Source organism: Triticum urartu, chromosome 3, assembly GCF_003073215.2.
Source record: "Triticum urartu cultivar G1812 chromosome 3, Tu2.1, whole genome shotgun sequence".
NCBI lineage: Eukaryota > Viridiplantae > Streptophyta > Magnoliopsida > Poales > Poaceae > Triticum > Triticum urartu.
In genome coordinates this window covers 508,160,928-508,171,106 of record NC_053024.1, presented here as the reverse complement: position 1 = coordinate 508,171,106, position 10,179 = coordinate 508,160,928, and the positions used below count along the sequence as shown (strand labels likewise).

At 43.7% G+C, this 10,179-nt stretch overlaps 1 protein-coding gene across 1 annotated transcript; it reads left to right on the top strand.

Annotated features, from left to right (window-relative positions):
- Nucleotides 1-659: 659 nt before the first annotated feature.
- LOC125548567 (profilin-2-like) lies at nucleotides 660-1,755 on the top strand. Its single transcript, XM_048712136.1, has 3 exons — nucleotides 660-929; nucleotides 1,018-1,155; nucleotides 1,267-1,755. The coding sequence occupies exons 1-3, from the start codon at nucleotides 807-809 to the stop codon at nucleotides 1,399-1,401; spliced, it is 396 nt and encodes a 131-aa protein (XP_048568093.1). The 5' UTR covers nucleotides 660-806; the 3' UTR covers nucleotides 1,402-1,755.
- The last annotated feature ends 8,424 nt before the right edge of the window (nucleotides 1,756-10,179 follow it).

Here is a 10,179-nt window from a genome sequence, read left to right as displayed (position 1 = left end):
AAGTTGACGCGAATTTGGAAATGATGTAATAATAATTAGCAAATTTATGACTCAAAACATATACTATTCTACACAAATAGTATATGACTATATATACAAGTATATATGCATGCATTGATTCATCTGTTGATGGTTATGGACGTGCTTAGCATTTTAAAAATAGAAAAATGACTATGTTACAAGAAAAAAGTACGTGCTTAGTAGTGCATTTGACTCATGTACAAAAAAAATGGCAACTTGTATGGTTGTTCATCTCAAGAAATATAAATTTATGTTTTACTTCGGTTTATTCGGTTAACCGTTCGGTTTTCCGGTATATACCATAAAAAACTAAGTTCAAATTGATATGAAAAGTTCATACCATACGGAAATCAGAAACCATAAAAACCATAAAATTGGTTCGGTTCGGTTTATTTTCGATATGGTTTTTTTGTTCGGTTTTTAAATCCACAGAGTGACCAATGGCAAGGCCGAAATTGCGGCCGAATCCACGGGTGTGTGCGACGTACGTACGGCCGTGGGTGGGGCTCATGTTGATGGCAGCGCACCGAAGGAGGCGCGAAGTTGAAGGGCGAACTCAGGATGGATGGGTGGTTGGGACGAAGCAGCAGTGGGGATCCAGACATTTCCCCCCTCGGCCTCTTCCTCTCCTCTCCCACCCTATTTATACCGGCTTCCGCCCCCCGCGATTGCACACCCACCGCCGGTTACGTGCGCCTCGATCGCCACCGCGACAAGCCGCAGCAGCAGCGAGAGAGACCGATCGACCCCGTTTCCTTGCCGGAGCGCCGCCGGGGAAGGCGAAGATGTCGTGGCAGACTTACGTGGACGAGCACCTGATGTGCGACATCGAGGGCCACCACCTCGCCTCCGCCGCCATCCTCGGCCACGACGGCACCGTCTGGGCCCAGAGCGCCGACTTCCCGTCGGTACGTCGAACCCACTCGTTGCTATTTGGCGCCTGCATGAGCCATGCATGCGCCGACGATCTCTGACATGTTTGCATGCGTGATCCAGTTCAAGCCGGCGGAGATGGCCAACATCATGAAGGACTTCGACGAGCCGGGGACCCTCGCCCCGACCGGGCTGCTACTCGCAGACGCCAAGTACATGGTCATCCAGGGTGAACCTGGCGCCGTCATCCGCGGCAAGAAGGTAACCATTCATGCACGTCGGACCCTTCTCATCTCTGCCCTCACCGACCAAACCGAACGTAAAATCAATCGCCGTTGGATCGGATCCGTTCCGTTCCGTCCGTGATCGCAGGGCGCGGGAGGCATCACCCTGAAGAAGACCGGGCAGGCACTGGTGGTCGGCATCTACGACGAGCCCATGACCCCGGGGCAGTGCAACCTGGTGGTGGAGAGGCTGGGCGACTACCTGGTAGAGCAGGGCATGTAGACGACGACGACGACCACGCCACGCCGCCGCAGCACCAACAATACTACCGGCCAAAAGACACAGTAGATCTCCACGCGCACGCATATGGGATTGTGGTTCAATTTCTCTCGCATCCTCCTCTAATCCTCTCTCCCTGTACCGGCAACTACTTACCACCCCTCTTGATTCATCCGCGATATTTTTTCCCCTTGTTTCATGATGATGAGCCGTTCGTTTCGGCTAATAATTTTGATTTTTCTCTCCTATACGTATCGTTTTGGTCATTTGGGTTGCCCGTTTGAGTTGTGGATCCGGAACAATATATATATGTGATTGCCATTGGTATTTTGCAATATACGAGAATATTTATGTGTATTCCATCGTGTGGTCTGCCTTTTTTTAGCTGTCTGCTTCAACTCCATATACATCGTTCCTATTCTGCTCCTGCAGGATCGTTTGAAGAAAAAAGCAAACAATATATATTTTTTCGGTTATGCAAGAAAAAAAAAGATATTCACTGAGGAATCCACTCAAATTTGATGCGCATAGACTCTTTATTGGGCTTATTAACAGGCCATAGCCATTTTCGGCGGGGGGACGAGCCACATAAAAGATTCGTTCGATCAAACAATTTAGTCCACATGCTGCCCGATGGCCTCCAGCGGACCAGCCCAAAAACGCAATTCCCTCGAAGAATGTAAAAAAAAACATGAATTGCAATGTTGTGGGCCCAAAAACTGCTCCCGCCTCTCCCAACAAATAGACAAAAAGACATAAAAATGCACTAGACTGAAAAAAAAACTCCCCAAAAATAATCTACGACAGATTAAAAAAATCTTTAGTTGTCAAGATATTATGAAAACAAAAAAAAACCACAAAAATGTATTTATAGAATAGAACAAAAAGATTTCTACAAAGTTTGACATTGGTGATGTACAACAAAATTCTGAAAATGCCATATCAATAGATCGAATTTTCTTAACTTTGCCATCTTTAATACACCAATTTACTTGCATTTTTCTTACACACAACCAGGAAAGGTAAAAACATAGAGAAAATTGTCATCGCAAAATTTAAATTTTGCCATGGTAAACTCGATGAATTTTCCATAGAATATAATATAAATTTGCAATAGTCAAATACAGCAAAAACAACATACACAGGAAAACTGCCATGGTATTAAACGAGAAAACATGGCAAACCTTGATGGAAAATGTTCTATATATCATGGTTAGTTAGCAAAAAAGTTTATACTTATAATTAAGGATTTTGTTTAAGAAAAGGTTTTGTTTCACAATGGTTTTGTGTTTTGGCGGTTTTATGTACATGGTAAAAATCAGGAGGTGTTGAACATTATACATGGGTAGCATGGCAAAAAGTATAAGATTTTTGCCATGGCAAAAATTATTTCAGTGACATGGCAAAATTTATAGATTTTTACCATGGAAAAAATTGTGTTGGTGAAATGGAAAAATTGTATTGATAACAAGGCAAACATTATAAGATTTTTGCCATGGAAAAAATTTTGTTGGTGAAATGAATTTATATTGGTGTCATGGAAAAATAGTAATGACATTTTTGCCTTGGCAAAATTTGTGTTGGTTACATGGCAAAAAAATATTGGATTAAATACATTACAAAGAGTTTTAAAAGTCTTTTGCCATGGTAAAAAGTTTTAATAAATTATTAATTTCAATGATATTTGCCATGTGCAAAACATCTTAGAAATTTATGGCGGTTACAGAAAAAAAGAATCTAAGATTTGCCATCTAAGTAGTACACATGATGGCAACTGTAGAATATCATTGCACATTCACATGACACAAAAAGATTCATTAATTGTCATGTTGACGAACTGAAAATTTCTAAATTTGCCATGTTGTAAGAATGTTTGACCTCAAAAAATTCCATATCATTGCTGGACAACATGTTCAAAAAGTGCCATATATTGTAATTGCATGGCAAGGTACAGAATTTAAAAAATGCTCACACGGACAACTCTAGAAAAATGTTGTTACTGTAAAGTTGCCATGGCAATTGTAGAGAGACATATAATTCTAAGTTTTACCATCCGAGTAGCATGCATGATGGCAATATTTTTTTCCCAAAATCATGCCAAAAAACATCAAAAGGGAACACATGATATTCTCCATTGGTAATCTAGCAATTTCCATTTCAATGCAATCGATGTATGGCAATTTAATTCAGACGAAAAGAACAAGGGGAAGGGCAAAATAGTAGTCCTGGTATTGATCCTCTCCATCAGTAGTCTAGAATCTTCTGAATCAAAACAATTCTCAACTAGTTGAGCCTTGTTGAGAAATCAAGAGCTAGAAATACTTGCCGACAATGGACAAATATGATGGTACAACCAACCTTGAGAAATTACATGCACGCACCAACAATTGTTATGCTCTTTAGGTTTCTAGTCCCTCCGTTCCATATTATAAGAGCATTTTATGCTCTTATATTATGAGATGGAGGGAGTTGTTGTTTTTCTCATTATCTCAAAGAAAATAGTTTTTCTATTAATTTTTTGATTTAACTTTGACATATTATAGAAATTCAAGATTAAAATGGTTAAAAAATAGAAAAATATTTGTGATTAAAAAAATGTTTATTTTTATAAAATTCTCACAACAATAAGAAAATAGTCTCGAAAACACTTATTATTTTTCCCTTTTTTAATATTTCTTATAAATGAAGAAATTTTTAGTTTTTAAGAAATGTTCAAACGTATCCAAAAAATTTCCTCAGATTAGAATTATCCATCATTTTCAAAGAATAATCGTGAATTCCAAAAAGATCAAGTACTCCTAGAAAATGTGCTAGTGAATTAAAAAAATTATTAATTGTTAAAAAATAATTAAAATACTAGAATAAAAGGTAAAAAAGAGAAAACCCGTAAAACCAAAAAACAATTAGAAAGAAAAACCGGAAATAACCAATAAGTTGAATAAAAAGGGGAAAAAGAAACGGCGGAAGACAACCAGAAAATCGCTCGAGAAAGAGTCTAGCGTAAAGAAAATTGTCCGCTTGCTTCCTACTGGGACTGGCCCATCTTTTGTTTATGAACCAAGACCTTGGCCATTTTATTCGAAATCACTAATTAAGAAGCACTCATTGCAACATGTGAGTTTCTCTTTTTTTCGTAGATCCGTTTATTCAAAATGTTTTATCTCTGAAACTGTTCGTCCAGATCTTGATCCGCTTTTACCGTTGGATTTCTCGCGTCGAAATCTTTAAAGCTAGATCCCATGTTGTTAGTTTTTGACGAACTTTCTTTCATGAAAAAACAGATCTAAAACCAGATGTAAAAAACCGACTGGGAGCACTTTTTTCCCTTTCTGAAAAGAGGCATGACTATGCCTCTTGCTGAAGCAAATCTGTGTCTCTCGTGAAAAGGAAAAAGTAGAAAGCATTTTTTTTCCATTTTTGGGAGGCATGACCATGCCTCTCGTGAAAGAAAAAAAACGTGTTTTTTCTCGTTTTTGAGAGGCACGACCGTGCCTGGAAGCAAATCCGTGCCCCGGGTGGAAGGAAAAAAAATGACAACGTGTTTTTCTGTTTCTGAGACACGGCCGTGCCTCTTGGGTAAGCAAATACGTGCCTCTCGTGAAAGCAAATCCATGCATCTCGTGAAAGGAAAAAGGAAATGCGTTTTTTGCGCAATTTTTTTTTGTCCGAAACCCAAAAACCGGTGGAAGACCAAAAAAAACCAAAAAATCATCTAAAAGCCAAAAACGCGTGCGGAAAGATAGAAAAATAAAAATGGAAGAAAACACCCGGAGCGTGACACGTGACAGCGGTTGAGAGCGCACTAAATGGCGCGATCTCAACCCACCTCAAGTGACCCTTGGGAAGGCTCCCGAAAGAGGCCTCGTCAAATAGACGCTCCCTGTTTTTTTTAGGCAAGGCTCTGGCCCATCTAGCATCGTCTCCTTGTTTCGGCAGCCATTCTTATCAACTGTTTTGGGCTTTCACAAGGGCCTTATGGAAACAAATGTCAGGCCCAGTTACCTGCCTATTCTTTTTGTGCAACTGTGCTATGACATAATCCGCATTTCATAGTATTATATGATAATCCAAATTCTGCCAAGATTATTATTTTTTCAATTGAAGTGCGCTAAGACTTTGAGCATCAAGAATCTAGCCGACATTATTTGCTACACTTGTTGGCGGGGTTGGGCCTATGACCTATCCTCGTGACTTTTATGTTTCTCTAGGGTGCATTTGACAATAAAGTGGATTACTATAATTTTGCTTGTCCAACCAGTGTTTTCATATTTTTTTGTCCAACCAGTGGCATCCCTATGAGATGCTTCCGGATGGTGGAAAAAATGGGTGCATAAATGAATAAATGATGGAATGCGGTACATCAAGATTGAACAATAATTGAGTTCATTTATAATGGATCTCTGTGGTTTGATAGATTCATCATTCGTCTTTGAATGCATTTTTTAGAATGTTGGAAATAACCAGCGGGAATTATCTGGTGGGTGAAACAGCGAAAGCTTGGCCTCAACTTAAAAAAAAAATTGTGAGTGAAAGGTAAGCCTCCCCCTCCATTTTTTATTGAAAAATACACAACATTCATCTAATTCCTCGACTTAAATAACCAACAGCAACTATGTACTATCCCGCAAAAAAAGACAACAACTAGTACATGTACTACTACCTTGCAAAAATGTCTTATATTTTGATACGAAGGTAATATTATGGTTTACCTCGAATTGTCCATAGGGTTGTTGCATTACCTATCAGCAACACGTCGTGTGGTCTGACAGCAAACACACTATCAGCGATGTGCTGGTGTTGGACACACTGCTAAAGGGCAGATACATGTACAAGCACACTTGTTTCCTTTTGTCTGTTGATGAGAAGATCTTACAGATTTGTGCGCCCTGTAAAGAGCACAGGCACGCTTGTTTCTATGCTATCCGGTGAAGATTACGATTCGTTTTTGCTAATCTTGGGTTATCTTGGAATCTCGGTGGCCGTGATACCGTGAATTTGTGATGATCTGCACCGGTTCAGAAGATGCTTATTTGTTCAGTTTCTAATTCTCGGTAAGTGCTGCAACCAGGTACCAAGTTGTGTCTTGTTTGTGATGATCTCCACCGGTTCAGAAGATGCCTATTCAGTTTCTAATTCTCGGTAAATGCTGCAATCGGATACCATTGTACCAAGTTGTTTCTTGTTTACAGCTGTGCATGAGGCAAGTTGGTGATACTTTTTACGGTGATTTGTCAATTCATTAAGAACTGCACGCCGAGCTGTAGAACTTGTGCACATGCATGTAAGTATAGGCAGCAGGCGAGGCTAGCAGTGAGGCAAACTGCATCGAAGTTTTGATCAGCTGCCGGCCGGTGGTTGCTGCCTGCTACTACCCTAGTGGGCAGGTGGTAGTACGTACCGACCTCCGATCCCTTCGGCCTCTCGTTACCACAACATGAATATATCTAATATCTATGGTAGTTAACAGCTGAAGTTATCGATGCGACGATTCCATGGCACCTCCATCACCCAGAAAGTTATAGAACACAATGCTGAACTCCTATTGAGAAGCGTAGCCGTCCAAGGAGCAGCAGGATCTGATTACCGGAACCCTGGGCGGGCTCTGGTGAGAGCATCGGATATATGCATGGATCGCGACGATCGCCAACTGCGACGACCATGCACCACCACCCGCCGTATCTCCATGCCCGAACCACCAGCCGCAGGTCCCGACGGGTCAAGACGGCAGCAGCCAGCCCACGCACATGCGCTGCGTATATGTGCGCGCCGCGGCGGCACGCACCTAACGAACACGGCCACATGCAGGCGCAGAGGTCCCCTCCCGGCCGAGGCGGACGGACGGACATGCGTATCCCGCTGGGGATCTCGGCGCCCCAGCCCCGCCGCACGAGCTCCACGCCATTGCCAAATGGCAATGCCATTGCCATGCATGCATATCCTCCGTCCATTGGATCCCGCGTGATGCCAGCCGCCGCGCCGCGCAGGATTGCCAGGCAGGGCGCGGCGCGTGCATGGGGTGGCTCGCGGCCGGTCGCGCCTGTGCTGGCCGGCCGTTAAAACCGTTGCAACTTGCCTGTAAACTGAGTGAGGGGTAGCGGTGATTCGTATAGGATTCTAATAATCTGGGGCAGAGCTGCAGGGCCGCTCTCTTGTGTGATTCTGGCTACTAGCTAGGTCGCTGTCAGCTTGATCTGCTGATCGAGGGTGATTTGACGCCTTAGTTTACTGATCCCTGGTGATTGGAGGGCTTAATTTACTTACTGATGGCTGGTGATTTGACCTTGATCTACAGCACCTGCCACCCGCAATTTATGAGTATATATAATAGCTCTTTTTAGGGGCGAAGTATAATACTTGATCTGCTGTAATACTAAGGGCTCCTTTGATTTAAAGGAATTATTTAGAATTTTTGAAGGATTGAAATCCTTAGGAATTTTTCCTATGTCAGCCCTTTGATTTATAGGATTGGATCCCATAGAAATTTATTCTATGAAATCTTTTGTACTACATTTCATAGGAAATCTAACATCCACTCCAAATTTTTTTTACAATTCCTTTGTTTTTCATGTGGCATCAAACACTCTTTGCTAATCCTATAGGATTCAAGTTGACATGCCACTGCAATCTTATACTTTTCCTATTTCTACATTTTCAAAATCCTGTGAATCAAAAAGGCCCTAAACAATAGTGATCTAAAACGTCTTATTTTTGTAGAAATGTCTGTTGTATGGAATAGATGCACGTTGACGAGGATTCAGGTTTCTGGTGTTTGATCTTGTGCTATTCCTGGATCTTAATTCACCATACAATATTGGTCCTCGCGTTATGCAATATTTTGTTCATCTATACAACTCAAGGACAAGGTTCTAGACTAAACATGCATAAATTGATCAAACTTATAATAGAATAATCCTATGTGGCGACTTCAATATGTTCCTGCTTTGGCGATCGGCAGCACCATTGCTCTCCTCTCAGGTCTCACATGCAGTGGCCGACCGAGCTAAAGCAAGGTGCATTAGTTATACGTAAGACGATTTGATGGGCAGATCGAGAATGATGTGCTGATGAGACACCATCAGATTAGTCCAAGAGCTGCCAGATCAAGCATACGTCTCCCTCCAAGGAGGACTGGTAGCTTTGCTTCCAGACAAAAGACAGAGATCAGATTAGGTTCCTCATAGCGATACTCCCATGTGATTGACATGTCAAGCTGTCACCTGGCCACATTATGCATATCGCTTGTCAAAATCAAAACACAACCTAGCTTAGCTTAGGGCATTTTTAACCAATCCCTTATAACCGATTAGAGGAGTAAAATTTCTGTTTTACTTCTCTAATCGGCACCTGACCGATCCCTTATCCGTCGCGAGAGAGTAAAATTTTACTCCTCTCCTCAAACTTCTTCCTAGATTTACTCCACCGCGCGACGGCTGAATAAAAGCCGCGTCTCTCCCTTGTGTCGCTCCTGGCCCTGCACTTTCGCCAGCGACACTCCTGGCGACCCCTTGCCGGCCCCGCCGCTACCTCGTTGCCTCCCCCGTCCTGTTAGAATACACCTGTATTAGGATTATGACTCCTACACGATTTGTAATAAGGCTAGGTCAGATGCGGCTTAACTCTTATATATACTTCTTGTACCGGTATAATATTGCATTAACGATTATCCAATACAATTCTATATGGTACTATCATACTTTCGATCCTAGGGTATGGCTAACCCGCCAGCCCCGTCACCACTGCCGCCGCCCGGCTACTTCGAGCGGCGCGCTGCCATCGTCGCCGCGGCCACGGCCTCCTCCGTCTCTACCTCTACTCTAGCTATACCTCCAGCAATTCTCCCTTCCATCTCCTTCACCGACACCATCTCTGATATTAGCCCCTACATCCCCGTAACCCTAGACCTCGCTGCTCACAACTAATACCATTGGCGTCACCTCTTCGACGTCCACCTTGGGCGATGCAATCTCCGCTCTCACGTTACCGATGACTCTCTTCCTCAACTTCATGATCCGCAATGGGTCAAGAATGATCTCACCATTATTCAATGTATCTACATGCGAGTCTCCACAGAGATCTTCAATCTCGTCCACTGTGACGGTGCCTTCGCCGTCGATCTATGGGCGGCTCTTCGTCAGCTCTTTCAGGACAACATCGACGCTCGCGCCAACAATCTCCACATCGAGCTTCAGAATACGGTGCAAGGTGATTCACCAGTCGGCATCTACTGCCAACGCCTCAAGGTGATTGCGGATGAATTACGCGAACTTGGTGATCCGATCGACGATCGCCAGCTCATCAACGTCCTCCTCGTCGGCCTCAACGAACGGTTTGAGAAGCAAGCCTCCTTCATCCCTATGATGCGTTTGCGTCCCTCCTTCGCCGAGGTTCGCTCGATGCTACAATGGGTCGATCGTACCCTAACTACGAAGGACTCCCGTCCTCAGATCTTCACTGCTTCTCCTTGCCCGCCTGCGTCGACCCCGCCACCACCACCTCCTCAACCATCCAGCTGGCGTCCAAGTCCCAACTACCGGGGCAAAAACCCTAGGCCGCCGCAGTTCCGCACGACGCCTGCACCACCACCGCCGCCCGGATGGCGCCCATCTCCTAATCCATGGACAGGGCTAGTCCAGGCGTGGCCTATGCCCTAGTCCGCACTATGCCATATGGTGCCCTGCCTGCCTATACCGGTGGCTGGCAGCCCAGTGCTCGCCCTCACACCGACGCGCCCGTCCTCGCGCCTCGACAGCCGACGGCCGCGTACCACGCTGCTCCCTCCTA